The following is a 22,740-nucleotide window of genomic DNA, read 5'->3' as shown; positions in this document are numbered from 1 at the left end:
AAAGACAAATTTTGAGCAAATACAACACAACACAACAAAACTCCGATCGAGCCCAGTAAACCCATCACACACACAGTACATCGCGCTCTTATACCGCTTCAAGCTTCCTCCTTGTTGTTACATGATCAACTGGGGTCTCAAAAACTTCTGTGGCAAAACCACAACTTTCCTAATCCCAACTTGTGATAATTTCTTCCATCAAAATGTTCCTTAGTTTGTGAATATTACACTTTTCAATCGATCTCGAACACCAGGTGTTTGCAAGCCGCTGATGCATCGGTGACTGATGTTGTCTCCACCATTTTAATTGATCGCTGATCTGGCGTCGACCTCGGTATAATCCCCGTGTAGCGTGTGAACCTTTAGAGAGGTCGGGCCGGGGGAACGCTCCGTCAGACGGTGCAAACCAGGGTACATATTTGGCCGAGCCGTGGCTAGCCGCCGGTTGGTGCGGTGATTAGTTGAATAGGCGGAAATGGGTGACTGTATACCTGACTATGATGATGATTTTTTTGTGGAGGATGGTAAGCATTTTGTGGTTCTCAAAACTGATGATCTGTCTGTTGTTGTTCGTTGTTGTACTTCTTGTTGTACAATTTGTCTGAGTCAGACTGAACTGACTGTCCATACCATATTTTCCATTTGAGTATTTTGAATAAATGATAAAAAAGACTGTTAAATTAATTATAATGTTAATCAATAAATGATTTAAAAAGACTGTTAAAATAAATATAATGTTAATCAATAATTAATGTATTCAGTTATTTTAAATAATTACTTATTTTTTTCCTCTGTGGTTTGATGTAGTGCTTGACTTGAATCACATCAAATGTGTCTCTGTGTGGGTAATGTAAAAGGGAAAATTAGTAATATAAAAACAAGAACAACAAAAAATGTTCAAATGAATAGATAAAATAGGACTAGCATGACTGGGGTAGTTCTTTTGAGGTTTCTACAGTGTACCTTTCTGAATCTGTTGACTCTCTTCGCTGTCTAAGACTTAAGAGAATCTTGTGTGATATGGCATGCAGTCGCACGTAAAGAGGGCTGGTGTTTAGGGAAGTTGTGCTGATCATTGTGATGTGTTAATCTAGTTGCGATAGTCGTAACCCTTGATTCTGCATCTGCATCTGCATCTGTCAGTTACTGTACAAACGCCTGTTGTGGCTATCCCGTACAGAACGCGCGATGCAAGGAGGCGGTATACACTAATTTTTGTTATATAGATCAGCCAACTCAATTTTAAGTAGGAGATCCTTGAATTTATCCAGAGTTGGTGCACCGCGGATTGACTCGGGTAGTAAGTTCCAGGCAGGAAGTGTTTTAGGGTACAGTGATTGAGGGTAACGATAATCGCAACTAGACCCAGTACCTGGGGCGCTGTAATCAGTCGTACTGTTCCATCCCAACTTGAGTGTTGAGTACAGCGCCCCAGTTACTGGGTCTAAATTATTTTGTATAACGTATGCTTTAACTTTACTCTGGACTCATTTCACGGTAGTTTGTCCTGTTAGTATAAATGATAAAATTATATCAATAAGTCTTGACACTGAGCACAGAGCATGGCTCCAAAATATGGCACTAGCTTTATTGGGCTACTACATTGTCATTCAAAAGTTAATAGATCCATTCTGAAGTAGAAAAAGCTAACTTTGTAACAAAATAGAAATAGCTAGTGTTGTACAAGTTTACTATTTACATGTATTGATTTGTTTCACAATACATGTAAATAAGATTTACATAATTGTCATCAAAGCATAAAACCGAGTTGCAACCAATCAATAAAATGACATCATGATACTATGAGACTATTTCAATTGGTGACAAACCATCAATGAATAGTGCAAATGTAAATTTTCTCAACTTAAGAATCCATTTTAAAAGCTTAAACATTTTTCTAAGCCAAAATTAGCACAAAATCTAGTTGCAATATTGGTTGGATATGAATAACTGTTTTGAATTCTAATTTATTTCTTGTTAATAAATCTGTCCGGACGATTTAATTTTGTGACAAAAAAGACCCAGTTGTGGTTTTATACTTTGTAGTATGGAAATATGTATGCATCTCATTCATGTGATCTTGATGACTTTCCCAAGTGTAATTGGGAACACTTCACAATCTATTGGACAGACCCAACCATTGTCGGAACATTTCCCCATAGCTTGAGTTTGACGGCATTGCACCTTTGTATGTGAACTTTGCCACGTCTAGACAGACATGTAATATGGGAGCCCTGCTGTGTTATGATGCTCTACATGGGACATATATATCTTTTATCACATCTGTAAACCTGGACTTGAAGATAGGTCCATGGTCTAAAATCACTGATTGCTAGTGTAGTTTTATTTCCTTTTAGAAAGGAAAACTGATTGGTGTAGAAATAATTTCAAATGCAGCTGCTGGTTGTGTACAGTTTCAGAGAATCAAGACACTGTTTATTACCATGGAGGAAGAAATGGTATTACTGACAAAACCTGCTTGGAAATTTGACCATCTTGGAATTTGTGTTGTTTCTCTTAAAAAATCTGGTCTCGTTTGAAAATATAAACTTATGTATCGCAAATATATTAAGAAATTTAAACAACCCTTTTTCAGAAATGTTTTACAATTTAGGTAGGCTTTCCAGTGGTCTAACCTGGAGAAAGGTTAACATAAAAAATTTAAGGGGAAAAACAATGTGAAATGAAAAGCTAGTATGCTTTTTAATGTTATAAATAACAATTATTATGTCAGGAAAAAACTTCTTAATATGAGTTATGTACGGTATTGCTAAACAGCCAAGTACAACTTTGGCTGAGGGCTTTGAAACATTATTGAGTCTCATTTTACACATTTACAGCTTTCCAGCAGAATCACAGATTCAGGTGGGCTTTGATTTGTTTGTGTATTTCTTACGGTCATAAAGAGGACAGATTATGTTTTACACACACACACCCCTCACCCAGCTCTAAAGGCGATGAAAACCAAACAACCAGAAAACCGAACAAAACGTCTCGTTCCATGCTTAAACATTCTGAAAGGATTCCTGTTGAATGAATCTTACTCAACCAGTACGAGTATCACGCAAGCGTTGTGAGGAAAGTATGAACTGGAAAATATCACCATTGAAAGTGTTAGTTGAGTGGGTAACTTTCACATTCACTATAGGTGTTCAGTACCCAGTCTTCCTATAATACCACATTCCTGGAATTCTCTCTTAAGTATATAATTTAAATGACAAAAGGTGGATAAAGAGGGATGTCTGTGGTACCAGTCTTCATTCTTCTACCTGGTCTACCGGGCTACCCAAGCATAGATCCTACCCTACAGGTTGAGTGTTAAAAAGTAGGGTTGAAAGGCAATGGACAGACACCTTTGGTAATTGTTAAAGACCAGTATTCTCATTTGGTGTATATCCCATGCATAATATAACAAATCTGTGAAAATTTTGACTCAATTGGGTCATTCAAGAGGGGGCCGTTTCTCACAATGTTTTATACTCTCAACAGTTTTATTTTGCTAAACATTATTTTGAGTATTTACCAAGAGTGTCCAGTGCCTTTAATCATTTTGGTCATGGTTTAGGATTCAAGTTGTTTTATGCAACTTTGGGTTTTATAAGGTGTTCAGGCAATAAGCCCGGAACACCACTTGTTTAAAATTATAAAAGGTCACGTAAAATCACAAGGCCCAGGTTGGCTAAGTGGTATCTTGCTCTCCCTTTCACCTCTGTGAACCCAAGTTCAAATCATTCCTCAGAAAAGCTTGTAGACGAATTAGTGTTTATATTTTTGTGTGATGTCAGTGTAACATGCCTCATAAACTTGTGTACAAAAACACCTGGTTCCGAAGTAACTGTTTACAAACAAAATTTAGTGGCCATTGAATTTCGCTTTTGAAATTTTAGTCCAACATTTATTTCTTGGATTATTTTAATACTCATTTTTAATGTTGAATTCCATTTTTAAGTTAGATAAATGTTGCGGGCTTATAAACACATTGAATGTATCATGGATAAAATTCCAATTATGAAATATTTGAGGCGCCTGCTAAATGAGTTACTAAGAATTAAGATGTGATATTGCAGGAATTGGCACATTATCAACAGTTGACTAACTATTACTAATTTGTAATGAACAATGTGTTGCAGATTACAGCAAAATAATCATGGCGCCAATGCAGCAAGGTCGTATGTCACCTTTTTGTGAATTAAGTTAAAAGATATTTTTTTATTCAAAAGATGATTTATTAAAAACCACCTCGTCTCTGGAACAAGGTTATATCAACAATTATTATGGCATCAAAGTTGTTTTCTAATGTAGATAAAGGTAATTAAGTGTAAATATAACTCATGTTTTTATTGTAAATTTCTTCATAATTTCTATAATGTGCAAGTGGACTGACTTGTCTTAACCCCACAACGAGTGGTGTTTTAAAACACCCTGAACCTTAACAAGCGATTTACCCAAAACAACAAAAAGTCAAGTGCACTGACGGTACAAATACATAGCTTCAAAATACAACTCCATGCTTCATCAGAATTAATACCAGCATGATTTCCAAACAAAATACCCTAAACAAAATACCCTAATTACAAATTACTAACAATGTTAATAAAACCTAGACGTACTTGTTTAAATCCACAACAATTTCCTTGTCACCTGTTCAACTATGCGACACAAATGGACATTTGTACAGGTAGCAGTCAGAAGCGTGAGGACAGTGCATTCACAGAGTTATAACAACAGTTCTCCTGACACGGTTCGTGGGAATGGTAAAAGAGAAAGCCAAACCTAAACATTTACAAGAAGTATTTACCATAGTTCACTAGACACAAAGAATGTGGTAGTGGCATTGAACAAGTAACCCATGAACAGTGAATGGAGGTTGCTGATAAAATCACACATTTCAAGGCAAGATTTTGTCCCAGTTTGAAAATGTTACATTTAAGTTGTTTTGAAAATGCTTCAAACTAGCTATATATTTCATGGTCTGCAGTCTGACACTGGTTAACAATTGTTAGGAAGGCTTTTCTATGTAGGGTGTACTACTAGTAGGCCTATCACTATCAGTCATAAATTCTTGAAAAAATAACTGAAAATTTAGAATCGGTTTTCATTCTCTCTAAATGGTTCAATTTCTAGTACTTTTTACATGGGAATAAAATCCAATGTTGACACACAGACATCCATATGGCTAACACTAGGGCCTAATTTCAGAGTTGCTATATAGCAAAAAAGCACAACAAAAATTAAGATTACCAGCCAAAACATGATGACACATTTTTAATCTATGACTGGTATCCTGCTGATTTTGCTTAGCAGTTAGCAGAAAGTTGTTAAAAATATTGCTCATCTCAAGCAGCTAAATGAAATTTAGTCCAGTGTATTATTGTGACATCACACTTTTGCTAAGCAATTAAGATTGATAAGCACTTAAGACCAATCTCACTATTTGTGATACTTTTTTCTGCCATGCATTACGGCCTTTGAAACACCACAACCAAATATTTGTGATGTCTCTTTAAATATACCCTCACTAATCCTGATGCACTCACACCTGTTGGATAAAAGCAGACATGTAAATAAAAGCCTGGTTCAAATTGAGTGTAAACCTACATATGCCACATCGCTAAAGAGCGAACTAGTTGTTTGTATACAGTGTGTGGGTGGGGACGGTAGTGCTCGCTAACGCTAGCCAGTACTAATACAACCACAACAGTCTATTTAGTATGACTTGGTATTATGCAGTGAGATGCCAAGTTGTAATTTTATCATTAGTGATAAGTTCAGTAACCTATCTTTGAAAGCCATTTATAATTATCAGTAGCTAGAAAGGAATTAAATGCCGATTTGTAAACCCGTGGACTTTGTGTTGCTCGGAAAATGCCAGGGGCGTTTTATCAAGCGGGATAGCAGGACGGCCGGATCGCTGTTTGCAACTTCTGCTGTCATGTATCGTAGGTTTATCTTTGCTGTGTGATACTAAGTGGCTATGTCAGATTTAATTAAGTGGGGTGGAATGTTGAAAGCAAAGTGGAACTGTCAATATGCAGTCAAGTTGAACCGTTTGAAATAAATTTAATGAAGGATGAGTGTGAAGTTTGAAATGGGCTGTCATAAGCAAACGCAATTATTTATTTATTTTGTGTAACAATGTAAATTACATCGCTTGTGTGTCTGAATTCAGATTGATTGCAAATAACCCCTTGTCTCAACGCCATTTTAACCAACATTATTGGCAGTGCTTATAAAGCAGCATCTAGCTACAGATTCCAGCCTCCTCCTGAAGACGATTAGAGCATATCGATCGAAATGTTGAGTTTCTTCTCAGAACTACTTCAACTCAAAGAGACTTTACACATGGTGTCACCGCAAACCTCACCTGATACTCCCTCCATGCAAACTAGAAAGTTTCAAATCCTACTAAACATTATAGGAAGAAACTTTATTTTGGTTCGAACAAAAAAAAATTACCAAGCGCAGGATTTTAACCTATAATCATTACCTTATAAGGCGCTTATAAGGAGAAAAGAACGACCAGAGTAATAGGGACAACAACCTAAGGATTAAGGTGATGGTGCTCTACCAGGAAGAATTTTGCAAAACAAATGAATTTATGAGTGCTGGATTGATCAAATTTCTATTTTTATTTGTTGTATCAGAGGGGCTGCTGTATACAGATGACCTCGCTCATAGCGCCAGCCCGCTAGACGATTGGGAAGCGGAGGCGGATCAAGGTGATCACATCATCCGAGTCCGAGAAGATGATGAAGATGACTTCCGAGACAGCCGATCAGACAACTCCACATTCCAAGATGAAGCAACCCAGGCCGCCAGCAGGGGTCACTCTGAGAGCGGGATCTCCCCTCCACTCGTCGGCGAGGAATCCTGTCACGCCTTCTTCTGCTACTCCAAGGATGACGAAGAATGGGTTGTTAACGTCATGCAGAAACTAGAGTCTCCAGCATACGGCTTCAGCTGTTGCAATCACAAAAATGAACTGGACCCGGGAAATGTACGCATGGATAAAATTGTAAACTCACTCTGCACGGCGCGGAAAATCGTCCTTGTTCTCTCCCCTGATTTTGTCTTGAGCCAGTGGTGTACCTACGAAAACTTAAAAGCTCTGAAGAATCATTTTAGAAATGTTAACAAGGTGATCCCAGTGCTGTTGACAGAGGTTGACTTACCGGACTTCCTGCAGGATATTCCAAATGTGGATGGAATGTCCAAGAACTTCTGGCAGAAATTCATCGCTGCTCTCCAGTTTGGTAAGTTTAGATCCATGCTTAGAGCTGATGAGGAGATGCATCAGAGGAAACACTGCAAAATCTTTTGAGCAATCCTAAACTTGGAATTAGAAAACATCTTACCTGTCTGAGAATATAATTTTTCATCTGGATTTTACCTGTCATTAATTCACTCATCAGTTTTGAAGATATATTCCAAGTGGATTATACAGGTTTTGCATTTTCATTTTGTCAACGTATCGCAAAATATTGCTTGACATGACTAACCATGAAAACAATTTCCTGGTTACTTTAAGACGATGAGTAGTTTTTTGTTTGTTTCATTTTCCTCTACAGATCCCTACCGAGGAACGTTAGAAACTTCAGCTCAGTACAACGTTCCCGGTAAGTACAAAGGGGACAAACTTTTTTCAAGCCTTTCTGCTGATTACATTTCTTCTTTGAGAGGGCGAGGCCATTTTTATTATTGCAAAGTGCACTTACATTGGAAAGTCTTAAGGTCTATGGGTTTCTTTTCAAGGGGCACCAAGGCCAAGACCAAGAGGCAATTAAGTCCATGGCCTCTGTGTAATGTTGCCCCCATGAAATGTTCCTGACAATTTTACTCTTTCCTTTAGAAAGTGGGAGCATGATTTTTCTCTACAGAGGCAACAGAGGCCATTGCCTTCATCCATTTCCCATGTTACTGCCTTGGTGCCTCATGAAATGTTCAATGTACAAGTTAACACTAAAAATAGACCATCCTTCAGGAATTGGGACCATGGAGGCGATAGAGGCCAGTGCCTTGGTGCCCCTTAAAATGGCCCAATAGAAATGTTTGTTTCACTCATAGAGGTGCCCTTCACTAGGGCAAAATCTCTGCCCCTGAATGGAATATCAGTGCTGCGTGTTGTAACCTAAGATAAAACCTGACTTGTTTGTTCATGGTTGAATTTTTGTTTTTGTAGCTTTGTACAACGGTGTAGAATTGGGTCAGGTTTACTCCATGACAGAATGCTGTTGTAGGGCAAGGTTTGATACCATCTACTGTCCAGATGAACTTGCAAGGAAAGGAGTTATGGTAAGTACAGAGTCAAGACGTTTGTAAGTTTACCATCTCTGTCTTGTTCCCTGTGAGCTAAAGCAGTAGTGATAACTGGTTCCTTTTAGACCAAATTTGGGCCAGGCTACACTGAAAGACATTTTAACCTGGCCCTAAAATATGTTTAGCATCAAGTCATTTTTTAAGAAGTATCATTTGGGGTTTATTGGTTTGTGAAATTGAGCCCAGGTTACACATTCTATTTCAGAACATTCTCATACCATTTTTTAAACTTACCTTTCACATTTTCTTTGTAGGTTCCTCAGTCTGACTACACCTCATGCATCAATACCATCTTAGAGAGTCCTAAGATGCGTTGGCACACCCTTTGGTATAACCGCATCTTCAGCATCACTCTCTGCATCTTACTCTCTGTACTCATCATTGTTGGTCTGGTGGGCAACCTCAGTGCCTTCGGTAGTGAGAAGGCTACCATCCATGCTGGCTGGGCTTTCCTTATCGGTCTCATCTTATCCATTATCATCACTGTACTGGTCCATGTTATCACCCATCTTGAAACAGTTAAGGTAAGTACAAGAACTATACATTAGTAGGGTTTGGGCATAGAGTTATATATAAGAACTAGAGGGCGCACTGGCCTATATATGCGACCAGGCATCTGCGCATGCGGCCATTTTCTAAGTTGACAAAACAGGCATCGCACAGCGTGTGTTTGTGCAAAACAGCATTGCGTAGCGTTCATCGCATAGCGTTCATCGCATAGCGTTCAATTAACACAAACTCCAACGTGTACTTCATATTCAACGCGCGCACAGAATGCCAAGCGCATGTCATCTTGCAGTCCCGTCGCGTTTGTGCAAGAAGCATCACCAGTGTGCCCTCTAGTTCTTATATATAACTCTCTGGGTGTGTGGTAACACCTTGTAATGATAATCTGTAATTGAGTTGGAACTGATGGTTTCAACTCTAGTACAATACTGTGAAACTCTTGCGCATACTTAAAACATACTTTTAAGCAATTTGAGATGTCCGTAGATAAAGCGCTAAACATAACAACTGATTACAGTTTATACATCATTGTAAAGGTCTTCAAAAAGTCACCAAACACTACACATTGTGTGAACCCATTTGACCTCGACAGCCAGTTCAAACCGGAAGTTGAAGTTTTTATTTTGGAAAAAATGTAACTCTTGAAAATGAAACCAGACATTAGATTGATAGCGTACAACGTTGCACCAATTCATCCAATCATAATTTATTGTCATCATTCACAAACAACTTGTTTTTGTAAACAACAGAAGCTGAATATCAAGTAATTATTGCTGTTATTATTGATGTTTATTTCTTTCTCTTCAGTTAAACACCCACATAGAGAACCACCTAGCCAAGGCTAATATTACCCTAGCCAGACACAACACCCTGGTTGGAATGACGGATTGCTTCTCGGCCTGCTGGAACAGAGCAACTGTATCCTTTTCGCATTTTTCAAGGCGTTTTACAGGTTGTAATTTTCAATTCATAGTTCTTGAACTAACGGGTAGGGTAGCTATAAAACAAGCTAAATGAAATGATAGAGCAAGGACCAGATGAAATAAAACATATCGGTTATTTTATAACTTTGTAGTACACCCACTCAATTTCAATTTAATAAAAAAAAACTCATGTTTGTTAACTCTTTCTGTGCTAAGGTCGTACATGTATAATGTTATTTACGTGATCCAAAGGGTCATCAATCTTGTGTACAACCCATAATATACATGTGATAACTGGGCACGCTCGATGGTCTAATTGCTTAGACATCTGATCTAGAATGCGGAGGTTTTGGGTAAATAGCCTACAGATTTTTTATTTTATTTTTTGTGTGAAAGTAAAACCTAACACGTTAAAAACATGTCATATAACATATAGTAATAAAAGCATATAAATAATTTGAAATATTATTAAAATAACTTAATGTTTCCTTGACTTCATGCACAGTTGCATTTCATTTATTATGACCTTCGGAAATGCAGGGTAAGTTCTTTTCAATTTAGTTTCTTTCATTTTCATAATTCAGTTGGAGTCAGTTCCTCATAGAATGTTCACTTACTTCCTCCTAATTAGTATTGCTTGAGGGTAGTTTTAATGACTCAAATTACTGAGTCTCTTTTAAGCATGCTTACTGCTGCTTTCAAATGCAAATTTGCTAAGCTGTTTTGTAAGGGCATCGTATCATTTGACTGCAGCCCTTTGCACAGCACAGAGCTGATTTCCAATAAAAATGTACACTGAGTATGCTAAGCAGGTGACCATGCTAAGCCTTACGATTCTTGGGGGGGGGGGCTGTGATCTGAGGTGTCTCAATCTTACCAATATTCTCTTTATTTGTACTGCACTTTTTTAACAAGTTTTTTAATATTTATTTTTCAAGGTTGTCTATTTTTTATTTTTTTTTACTGTCCTGTTCTGGAGCTTAAATCAATTTTAGACATGTAAATTTCAATTTTATTTTTGTTGTGAAAGTGGACAATAAATAAATAGATAATTAAGTAAATGTACAAATCATGCTATTCAAATCTTTGTCATGTACCTTGAGTGCCTTAGCATTAATACACACTGGTTTTCTTTGAATATCAAAAGGGGGCTCAGACTTTAATATTGCCGCCTTCCAACCTCTATAAGCCTTTTTTTAGATATGGCGGACACAATGCTACAACAGTATAAGTTTTGGGTAAATTTGTGTGTAAACACCCAAACCAAACAGTGCACTCCTATGCATGTCCACCATACCTCAAAAAGGCTTATTCATCTACATTGTATTTACATCAGACAAGCATGACGGTTGCGCTATGAATAAGGTCTAAACAGGAGTAAAGCATTTTTATTCACCATGATTTTTCTCTCTGTCCTTACAGATGAGGATGAGCCAGTTTCTAACGGAGCAGAGAAACCTACAAAGAGGAACGAACACGGTAAGACGTTTAATCTACTTAGATCGACACTCAAGAAAACAAAATGCAATTTGCAGCGTCTTTTCACATGGCCTGGGAAAACTGAAGTACCCCCTTGACTGCCGGCTCAAGGCCAAAGATCTTATCTTTTGTCCAGGGATCCATCAAGTGGTTTTATGTTTATTAGGATAAACTAAATGTTTTAAGGTTTAGAATTATACTATTGTATAGATGCGTGTCAGGGTTATCAGTAAGTGATGTAACTTAAAAGAATGAGAAATGTATGTAACTTACGGTTATAAACCACCTCATTCCATTCCCAAAATATCAAAAATGAATACTCATTTGAGAAAAGTATTTCTCTTCTAAGGTGTTCAGGCATCTGCTGAACACCCCTTGATGTTGTTTTGGTGTAGTTTCATTGTGACCTGGTAAAGTTTTGATCTAAAATTCCAGAGAATTAGCGAATTCTTAATCCCCCTTAAACTCCAGTGCTAATCCCTCCCTTGATGCAAACGCTCTCTTTAATACACACAGGATGTGACAGTCAGCTTTGATATGCAAGGAGATGTTGATGATACATCTCGTCTGACCATCGATACTCGACATCGTGTAATGTCACCTGAGACATTAACTGCAGCTACTGAACCATCCTCAGTACAAGTGAGTCTTGAAGAACAACTATGTCATTATAACCAGACACTGCAAACATAGGGCTAAATAGCTCAGTTGGTAGAGCGCCAGCACGTTATTCTGGAGGTCGTTAATTCGAATCCCACTCTAGTCAATTTTTGTTCAACCCCAAAAATCAAAATAACCAGCACTGTGTTCTTACTATTTCTATCTGATTTATGATTTTTTTCTAATACCAGTTAGTAACAAAAATAACTTGAACAGGAAGCCGTGCATTCCTATACCATAAGGTCAGACCTTGTAATTAATACAAACAACAAAACAACAGCCTGTTTCAATGAATTTGTTCCAGTTCGTATTATACAAATTATTTTAAACATATTAAGTCAATAAACAATCAGAAACTCCAGACTTCTTGTTTGTGGTTGCTGTGGTTTGGCACAGTGCATAATCACAAAAGTTAACATTTTCTACTCTAGACCTACAGCTTCGTAATACACACTATGTGGTTGATTCCATCAATAAAGTATATAGGATTTGAGGCATTGCATGGTGGGGTATCAATATATATTTGGTTTGCGGTAACACAAACCAAATATATATCAATAAAGTACATTGCAATCAATTGGTAAAGCATAAACCCCAACAAATTATTTTTCTTCCCCCTCTAGCCAAACCGTTGTAAAATCTTCACTTAAAATAACCTTAATGCACACACAACGTAATAGGTGCAGAGACTTGATGTTTTTGTACGAACCATTTTCAAGAATGGTTTTGACATTTGACATTCTTGCACAAACAAGATCTAACAAGGTCTACGGGAAAGTACTGAGTATACAGTGCTAACAGAAAATTGGTGTATATGGGTAAAACCAAAATTAATATTCTTTATCCCCGAAGCCAGTTTCCATCTATTTGGATCCAACATTGCTGCACCTGGCCCACAAACTATAAATCTCATAATATTTTATCATCTTTGTTTCTCTAGGAGGAAGGTGACCTATATCTTCTACAGTGTAGTCCATCTTACGTACATAAGCTCATCCGAGGCAAGCTACCGAGGGCGCAAAGAACACTTCACTCTGATCACGACATGTGTCTCTGTCAGTACACACAACTCATCATATTCCACACAGACGTCTGATCTTAGACATCCATTTTTTTCTCCAAGACGACCAGAGTATGTATATTTGGTTTATGGTAACACACGTGTACAGTTAATTGCTGGGTAGATAAATAATAATAATTATTAGATTATGTTCTTTTGAGAAGTTGTCTTGCTATATATTCTACTACCACAGAGTTTTTCGGAATTTAGGAGAGCAGAGTAAACTGTTCGAAATGTCCAGACCACACCAGTTATTATCAGAAGCAACACTTCTCCCTACATGGTTGGACCTGCAAGTTTACTAACTTAAAATTGTTGTGATCTATCGTTCTATCCATTACTTATAATTAAGACATCGAGCTCTAACTGCAAACAACTTTTGACATGTCACAGTCAACTTGGCTAAAAACGACACAATCACCACTTTCCATTTTTCCAGTACTGTATGTTCATGCTTGGGTTTTTTCCCTTCAAATTATTTCATTTTTTTCATATTTCAGTACTCAATTTCACATTCATAGTACTTTTTTAACGAGTGTTTGTATGAATTTTGTTCTTTCCTTAAAATTTGATAGGACAAAAACACTTTAAATAATTTGAATGTAAATGATGTGAAATTTGAATAATCTTACAAATGTCCCAATGAAATTGGACACTTACTTTGTTTGCCTTTATGTTATGCTACATGTAACTTTGTTTTGTACATTTTAATTATTTTCTTTCTTTGATACTTTTCTTACAAACTGTCTTAAAATGTACTATACCTCAGATACAGTTACCCCATATCATCTTTAACTGAATCTTAAACCCTGATTTTGGGTAACTCAAATTATGGTAGTTTTGAATTATCAATGTTTGTCTAAAAAGGGGAGGGTTTTTTAGAAATGTTTGACTCAACCACTCGCGCCTAATTTCAGTTTAATTTTTTTTTTTTTTTTTCAATTATTTTCTCTGAACCCCCACCATTTTTTCTTGTATATGTGTTGGTATATTTCATAGTAACAAATTGGCATTTAAAAACATTGCATTGCTAATTCTGAAAGTCCCCATATATAGATTCTGTCTCTCAACTTTTCTGAAGTTTGCTCCAGAGATTTATATGAAATACAATTTTGTCTGAAATCGTGGTTTTTCACATTTGGGAAGCTGTTCTATTTTTATACAATTCTCCTTGACATTTTTTCTTAGGTTCAGGTAAATAATGTACACTTTTGATGTCTTACAACATTTTAAGAAATTTGAAGATTTTATCAAGTTTAACCAGCTGTAGAAATCAAAATAAATTATACACAACACAACTAACCTCTACATATTTTGTACGCTAAGAAATGGTTGAGACAGAGCTGCCATTTCTCCCTGATTCAGCAGGAAGTCTGGGAAAATAAACTAACCTTTCCATGTTCTGATGAATAAATTTTAAAATCTCACTGATTATTCAATATTGAAACTTTGTTCTCCACGATTGTTGTACAAAATTCCATGATTGCAAGATACACATAATGGCAGCTCTGTAAGGATGTTCAGATGTTTTCAATATTTGGGAGGTCTTGTTGAGTTTTGTCATCATAAATCCTTATTGTTTGTGTAAAATGTAATGAACAAGTAACTTGAGCTACTGTTGTGGTCTTCGGCTGCATGCAGTGAAGAGTAGGACTGTTTAGCAATGGTTACTGCTGAAGCTGTCGGTTCAATAATGGCCTAAAAGTTACGTTTGCTTGTATGTAATGCTCTACCATGTACATTGACGGGCATTATTTTTGTTCACCCTGCTGAACAGTATAAAATGCACATAGTTAGATATTATGTAAGATGCACTGATTTTCATTGGCTTTGTGTATTTTTTTAGGTTAAGGAGTGATTTAAGAGGTCCTTGGGTGTCATAAATTGCTTTTTAAAAACTGCTCATTGTTTTTAATTATGTTCTGTTTTACCTTTGTTGTTATTTACTCATCCGTTATAAAACACCTGTTTTTATATAATTAATTGATTCAGATTGTGCATAGCGAATTGATAAGTGAATATTAATCATACTGACTCATGCGAAGGTGTTGCCTATTGGCTTGAAGGCAGCAATATGTTCCGCATATGATTTTAAATGGGGATCAGTTTATTGTAATTATTAAATTGTTTTATTTTTGTTAACTCATCGATGTGAGATTGCATAATATTTGTATGAAGGCTTTACCGGAGCTTGTTCTTTTCTTATAAGGTGTAACCTGTTAACATAAATGGCGCTCCGAAAGTAGAGTGTGGTGTAAAGAGGGATATTGGTTGATAGCAGAGCGTATGTATATGTTTTAACAATTTCTATGGTTTTAACAAAATAAATTTCAAGTGTTATACACGGTATTGATAATGAATTGGGAATTATTACATTATCAAGGCATTGATTGCAGATTGATTTGGAATTGCCTTAACATTATTATCACTCTACTGTAAAAACTATTTTATATCTCTGGGGTTGTTTTTAACCAAGGGTGCCTCCAAAGCCATTTTTTTATCACAGCATCTCAGAAGCCTGCGGTGAAAGTTATCTTGAAACCCTTTACTTATGTGCTGGTTTATTGGGTACTTGTTATCTTCTCTAACACATGCAACCCAATGTCATAAAGCCTTTCAGAAGCTAGACAAAAGGGGACAATTTGCAAAGCAGGAAACTTGAGACTGGTCCAGCAAAACTCTCGATCGGTCATTCTCCTGCAGATGAAAATACAATTGTGTCTTCCATGCTGCCTTGTTGAGTAAAATATTGTTACTTCATTTCTTGTATACAAAATTGGACAGTTTAGGAATTTGAAATTTATATGATCAATCTAATGACATCCTGATGCAAAATGTGCATGACTTCTCATGTTGTTAAAAATTTTTATGATCTCACACATTTTAGAAACTTGTTCAATTGTTTTTTCAAATGTTTCCATAAATTGTTTTAAATGCTATCTTAGTCTCAGGTCTACGCAACTTTAGTGGATTGTATACAAAAAGAAATTAAAAAGTATTTTACGACACTTCCATTGACGTCATCAACTGTTGACATCAATGGACCGTTTTGAATATGACGTCACTGCTTTGTTTAATTTTGCCTTGGGATGATACAGACAACTTGTTGGTTTTTGCTCTCACACTGATGTGTATATAAAGTAGCCTACTGTAAAAGTGCTCAGTACTTCCCAGAGTCCTGTAATATGGGGTGGGATTCGAACCCAAATGTTGTCGCCTTTGTCCAGTTTTCCAGTATACACATCAACAAGGACATGTCTTATTCCCATTTCGCAAAAAGGGACCAGGCTAATGTTCCTCTTCCAAGTCTCAGTTCGGTTATGGGTCAGAGGTCAGAGGTCAGAGACGAAAGGTCAATAACTGTACTGAAAATTTACTCAAATGCCTAATGTTTACCATGTCTGCCTGAGCAGACATTTGTTAACAATACATGTCTGATAGAATTTCGAATTATATACTCAGTAGACACAAACTTTTGTAAATAAACTTCAACTCCTTTGAAGGTGTCTTCCATTATAAACCTCACTTATTCTTAACCTGAATAAAATTATACTGTTAGATTACATTGTGACATTTAAAGCTTGGCTGTCATTTTGTTGTGTGTTTCTTCAGCAGTTGTGTCGGATGTTATAAAGGCATTGAGTTATTTCAATCAATCCATGATCTACGCTTTGAAAGCTATCGAAGTATACCTTGCTATTAGGGCTAATTAATATTCAATTATTTTCTAGAAAGGTCAAATGTAAGCACACCGAGTGATAAACAGGCAAAATCCTTCACTATTCATGGTTATAGACACAATACTTGTTCAAAGTTATTTTCTTGTTAAATCTACTGATCAATGAGAGGAAGTTTTTTCAAATGTCTTAAAAAGAAACTCAATTATCTTCAGAAAATTTTGGTAGGATACTTTGAAAAAAACTACTGGTGTTGGTTTTTCACCCGTGTGTTAAACCAAACAACGACCGTGTGTTACATTAATAATGCGACCAACATCAACGTCCGACTCAGTGACAATATTGTCCAGAACAAATTTACCGTTTTCTGACTATTTGTTTTTACCATGTAAGACTCACAAACTATGATTCGTATTCTACATATTGAACTTGCATAAACTACACAATAAAGCTTACCTGCAGATACTTTAAATCACACCAAATGTTTGTATTTCATCCACGGCGTTAACAATACGAAATCAAGCATGACTGGAAGCCATTTTGAATGACCGCGTCACGGCATCAGAACCCGTCAAGTACCCCGACTCCTATATTATGTGTATCTGCTGTTAAGTGACAACCGGCCCGGTACCCGACTTTCTTTGGCACTTCACGGTTGACAGTGTGAATTAAGAAAAAGAACAACCCACCCAAAATTTACTTGTTTCATACATACAAATCACTCTGAATCTTACCTTTCAAATGCTCTAGCCTTTGATGACCAAGCAGGAAGCATCATGGATGGTCTAGGTAGTGAAAGTGGCCCCGCGTCTGGATATATGCAACAGTCATGTGGGTAGAGACATCACTCAAGACTCCCGCCATGTTTGATAGATTTAACCGTCTTCAAATTGAACTAGAGAGGGCGCATGACAATTTGTACTGCACTTTGCAAAAAGTATAATTCTTAGATGTTAAATTTGCATCGGGGATAAAGAATATTAATTTTGGTTTCTACCCATACACCAATGTGTTTTGCACTGTAAACTCAGAGAGAAAAAAAAATCACAGGCATATTACTTGGGTGGGATTCGAACTCACGACCCTTGCAATTCTAGAGCAGTGTCTTACCTATAATATAATATAATTCTTGCTATAAAGTAATTAAAACAAATACCCCCCCCCCCCCCCCAAAAAAAAAAAAAAAAAAAAAATTAAACAAACAAAAAACTAGCATGTTTCCTTATCGAAAACGTTCTCAGTTCATAATTTTAAGCGGATAAAGTTGGTAGTCATACACTGTTTTACTTAAAGTTCACAATCTTGACAAGCTTTGAACAAGATCACTTTCCACAAGTGGTTTTTATTAGTGGATGAATTCCTTGTTTTGCCATAATACACTTCAGAGAAAACTATTATTATCCACTAGATATAAACAAAATTAATGTATCAGAAAGTAGGTCAAATTAATGTCTTGAAAAATAATGTTTCTTTGGAATAAATAATTTACATAAAAGTACAATTTTATATCAAACAATCTGTTCATCTTTGTTTTACCTCAATTTAATAATTAATCTTAATCTTAAGTTTCAAAGTTCTTTCTTTGATTAGTTATATCAACATTTTGTTTTTGAGCAGGAATATTTTTCTTGCTGATTGTTTTATACAGATCAAAAAAAAAGTAATAAGAAAAAGTGTCAAAAATTAATTCAAAAATTAAGACCTGTAAAACATGCTCAATAAATAACAATTTTTTACACAAAATAACGACCGAGCACACATAGGCCCTACTTCTAAATAAATTAATTGTCAAAACTGGATTCTACTTTTCATCTACTTCTGACTGGCATTTATTCTTAATATCCAGAAAGCTGTCTGTAGTTCATCATCAAAATAACTCACTTACAATTACATTCCACAACAAGAAACTAAAGAGCCCCCTATCTACTATAGGATTGGGTGAAAACTGGCCCAATCTGGTTGGAACCAGTTTCAACAGGTCATTACTAATTTCTTGATAAGATTTGTCTTCATAGCCGATTAATAAACTACAGCTTTGTACACTCCTCAGTAAGAGGATCAACAGACTTTCTCTGGAAACTACTTCTAGCATTTGGTGGCAACTGGCCTATTCTGCCTCGAACCGGTTCTGACTGGTTACTGCTGGTTTCATCTAGAATGGGATAGAGGTTCATCTGTGCAGTGACATCATATGAGGTTGGACTGGGTGGTCTTCGAGAACTAACCCTCGCTTTGATCTCATTCATGAGTGCCTGTTGATGGGAAAACACACACAATTCTTTAAAATGAACCCAAATTTGTTTTTGGATTAATAATGGTGGTTTAATTTTGAAAGCCATTTCTTGTTCAGTTGGTACATAAATTTAAAAACAAATCTTAAGTATGAAGAGCGGGTTCATATGGCAGTCTGGCACTGGGGTACGTGTGGCATTTGCACAGCGAGTAGCTGAGGATCTTCCTCCAAAGAGCAAAATCTTAATCATCTTGTTTTTTTAATCACATCTTCAGAAGACAGACTGAGAGAGATCGAAAAGTAACTGTCAATCATTTCATGAAAGTCAGATTTCTGAGGTAAGAGCAGCGATTGAAAGAGAACAGGTGATGGGCTCATGAAGGGATGTGCCCCCGTTACAATTTGAGGATCAGGCGACCACAAACAAGTCTTTGCCAAATGTTGACGATGAGATTACCAGGGCTCATTCAAGGGGAAAATACATTTTGTAAGGCATACCCTGTTATCGTTAGGTTCATCGTTGTTGTTATCAGCTTTGTCCTTCTGCTGGCCAGCAGCTTGGTCTTCATAAACCCAACTGACATGGTAAAGGTCCGACTCTCCAGAGCTCCAGGTTGTTGATGGGGCAGTGAGTTGGACCTCTGGGGGTGGTGTCAGCTGTTGACAAGAGAAGGAGGTTGTATTAATACTTGGGCAACCATCTCGTCTTTTAGCCAATTCTTGTTAAGACCGACCCAGAAAAGGTTTGTCTCCTTTTTAAAAGGGTAGACAACTGATTGGTTAATGATGACTTTGACCTGCTGAGGTCAAAAAAACTGTTTAACACAGTGCTGAAGCTAACTTTAGCTGTCCTGCTAAGCAGCCTTGCTAAGCAAAACTGTTTGGCTGGAGCTCACAGTGTCTCCATCTTTTTGCAGTATCTGATTTGCATCATTGTAAAAACATGACTTGCAGTACTTGTAAAAGATTTCAAGAGCGAGTAACGCTATAAAATAAGATTGGGGCCTAAAGGACAGGGTTCCAATGGTAGCCGTAATGGAATTAAGAAAAAAGTTACCTTGAAGTTGAATTTGCGTAGAGGTTGCTTTTTGTGTTTGATATAACTCTGTTTCCTGATCTCCACTCGATACTGTGGCTTGCTCTGTTTTTCAGCTTTGAGAAGTGGTAAAGTTAAAGTAAAGTAGACATAAATTGTCCCAAAAAATGAAGACACAAGACCAATCACACTGCCTAGAAGTCCAAGGAGATAACCTACAGACACAAATACAAAATAATTCATTATAATGTAAGAAAGAGTTGTTACCAAAAGTGATGATACAATTGCAAAACCAGTAACACTTTCTAAAAGTCCAAAAACAGTAGCATAGAAGTCATTAAAACAAAAAGAGATGAAATAAACAATTCTTGAACCTAGCTGTGAACATTTTCATGGACTTGGTTTTGTCGGTTTTTCTGCTTTATATACAATATTTAAGTTCTGTTTACGAAGGAGATGGTTGCAACTTAACCGGACAAATTAAGAAAATTTAATTTACGTGATAATAATTGAATCAATAAAATGAATATCAAAATTTAACAAGTTTTGATGAAGTGATAGAAGAACCCTCTTGTGACTGGACTTACTGAGGAAGATAAGACTGTTCTCAGATTTACGCAAGTCATCATCAGAAGCATCAGCCGCCTTTTTGACTTCTAAATAATCCCATTCCACTATCTCCATCAGGACGATGTTAACGATGGTGAAGATCAGAACAAGAACGCACAGTAGAAACATTATGTAACTCTGGGAAGAAAAACACAGAACATAAACTTAAAGTCATGACTGTGAGAGGGCAAATAGTTCAAATTTAACTCAAGTTTAACTGTAAGTTGTATAATTTCAAAGCAGCCAAATGATAACAGCAAAACGTTAGGCCTGATACAATTAGAAGGCAACAGAGGCAATTGCCTCCATTGCCCTTGGCCATTTACCAAGGTCAGAATGCCTTGTGTGCCCATGTCCTTTCAAAGGTGAAGCATCAGGCCTTGTCGCCTAGAAGTAATGTTTTATTAACGCAGATTCACTTCTGGATCACGGGGGTACAGTAGCAGGGAAGTCCTTACCACTACACCAAAAACATCTCCGCTTCTTATGAGTTTGCTACCCCCACCCCCTGGTAAACCACCCCTGGTTCTGCCCGAGGCTGCTATCTAACCCCTTAGAAGGATAGAAAAGAGACCCGAACATCACCGTCATTGAAATCTTTAATTACAGGATAGTTTTTATAGATTGTTTTAAGGGTAGTTTCTTCCAAGACAAAATGATGTTCAGAAATTACCTGTATGATGGACACATGCTGAGTACAGACCGAGAGTAGGAGGAGAACCACTCCAATAACAAACACCTGCAGGTAAAGTAAGACATTCACTAAGACAGGGTTGATTCAAGAGATTGAAAAGAAGATGAAGAAGTTCACAAGTGAGGAAAGAAAGCAAATATCAAAGATCCAAGTGGTTGAAGAGGGATGGGTGGTGGTTGACGGAAGATCAGCACAGACTCAGAGCGGAATAACTCATCAATTAAGTTGGGGATCTAAGAGATGTAGAGTGCCACAGAGTTAAGACATAGATCAAAGAGCGTTATCTCTTTCAATATGTAGAAGAAAAAGTGGCGTGCTTGCAATCACAAGGTTGAGGGTTCGAATTCAGATAAAAGTCTGAAATATCTCATTCCTAGTAACCACATTAAAAAAGAGTGAACCCTTTTCAATTTTGTCACTTACCAAAACTCCAACCCAGATGACTGATCCTGTTGTAAACAGATGAGGAATAAGATGCATAGCAACAATCCCAACGACGGCCATCATAGACCCAGCAAGCAGATAGAGGGCAGCAAACAGACTCATACCCAAGACAACCATACGGTTGCCAAGTAAACCTCCCATGGTTAGACAGAGCGCATGGATCTTGATGCTGCTATGGATGAATTGTACAATAGTCATAATAAATACACAGAACCTATGGCATCGCGAGCCCCGCCATCCGGAGGACAAAAGCAATCGTGGTTACGTGTCTTGCTTACTAAGAACACAAGACCAGGACTCGAACCCACTTTATGTACGCCACAGTCAGGTACGCTTTACTGGAAATTTATAAATAACATTCCATTGGTCCAAATAATAAAGGACAACTGTATAAGATGTTACTAACGTGTGGACATGGTCAAGCGGATTGACTGCAGGACATGCAATCTCAAGGTTGAGGGTTCCAATCCTACCAAGCTCCCTACTGATTTCATAATGACAATAATAGCGATTGTTGTTTAGTTACTTAATCTAAACTACTGATTGGTCGCGTGCAATTCATAATCATAGATGAAACTTTATATATGGGAGAAAATAATGGTTGTTGCGGGAGCTTTGCCGAGTTCCCCGGTTGGGGAGACAATCTAATCAAGCAAACAAATATGAATTAGAATATGTTAAGGTTTGATAGATGAAGACCTTTTTAAAATACTATAATAGTATTGTATTGATTATAACACCCTTGACTAGTCTAAACCCTATTAAACTACAAACACCCCCAAACCTCTGCACCTGCCCCCACCCAACATGTCCACAGTACAGTCAACCAAGTCAAAACTTCAACACTGCTGATCAGAATTTCCCACGAATTTGTTCATTCTGAAACGAATTAATGATCATAAAAACTTAACCAACTCACCTCCAATCGTCATCAATGTTATCTGGCTAAAATTGTTGTCTGTAAGTCAGCCACAAGGGCGCTGTTTAGGCCAGAAGAGTAGGGCCGTCATTAAACTGGACTGGAAACCATTTTGCTTGAGGGACAATCTCCCACAAGACACCAGCCAGATAAATTTGAATAAGAAAGCAAATTTTGGGGAAA

At 37.0% G+C, this 22,740-nt stretch overlaps 2 protein-coding genes across 3 annotated transcripts; one reads left to right on the top strand and one right to left on the bottom strand.

Moving 5' to 3' along the window:
* Positions 1–71: 71 nt before the first annotated feature.
* Positions 72–16,506, top strand: LOC139948114 (transmembrane protein 268-like). Its single transcript, XM_071946146.1, has 10 exons — positions 72–524; positions 6,645–7,253; positions 7,569–7,616; positions 8,180–8,292; positions 8,571–8,840; positions 9,631–9,741; positions 10,252–10,287; positions 11,169–11,225; positions 11,742–11,867; positions 12,826–16,506. Exons 1-10 carry the CDS (start codon positions 476–478, stop codon positions 12,979–12,981), a joined length of 1,575 nt encoding a protein of 524 aa, XP_071802247.1. The 5' UTR covers positions 72–475; the 3' UTR covers positions 12,982–16,506.
* Positions 16,507–17,953: 1,447 nt separating this feature from the next.
* Positions 17,954–22,679, bottom strand: LOC139948115 (uncharacterized). Of its 2 annotated transcripts, none has more exons than XM_071946149.1 (7): positions 22,558–22,679; positions 21,618–21,807; positions 21,174–21,239; positions 20,479–20,638; positions 19,913–20,106; positions 19,354–19,512; positions 17,954–18,874 (listed from the first exon to the last, which is right to left on the bottom strand). In XM_071946149.1, the coding sequence occupies exons 2-7, from the start codon at positions 21,777–21,779 to the stop codon at positions 18,650–18,652; spliced, it is 966 nt and encodes a 321-aa protein (XP_071802250.1). In that variant the 5' UTR covers positions 21,780–21,807; positions 22,558–22,679; the 3' UTR covers positions 17,954–18,649. The 2 variants fall into 2 exon arrangements, with proteins under 2 accessions (XP_071802250.1, XP_071802248.1); XM_071946147.1 differs by having other exon boundaries at positions 21,618–21,810; positions 22,558–22,673.
* Between the last annotated feature and the right edge of the window lie 61 nt (positions 22,680–22,740).

The sequence above is a fragment of the Asterias amurensis genome, chromosome 15 (genome assembly GCF_032118995.1).
Source record: "Asterias amurensis chromosome 15, ASM3211899v1".
Classification (NCBI taxonomy): domain Eukaryota; kingdom Metazoa; phylum Echinodermata; class Asteroidea; order Forcipulatida; family Asteriidae; genus Asterias; species Asterias amurensis.
This window is presented reverse-complemented; position numbering and strand designations above follow the sequence as displayed.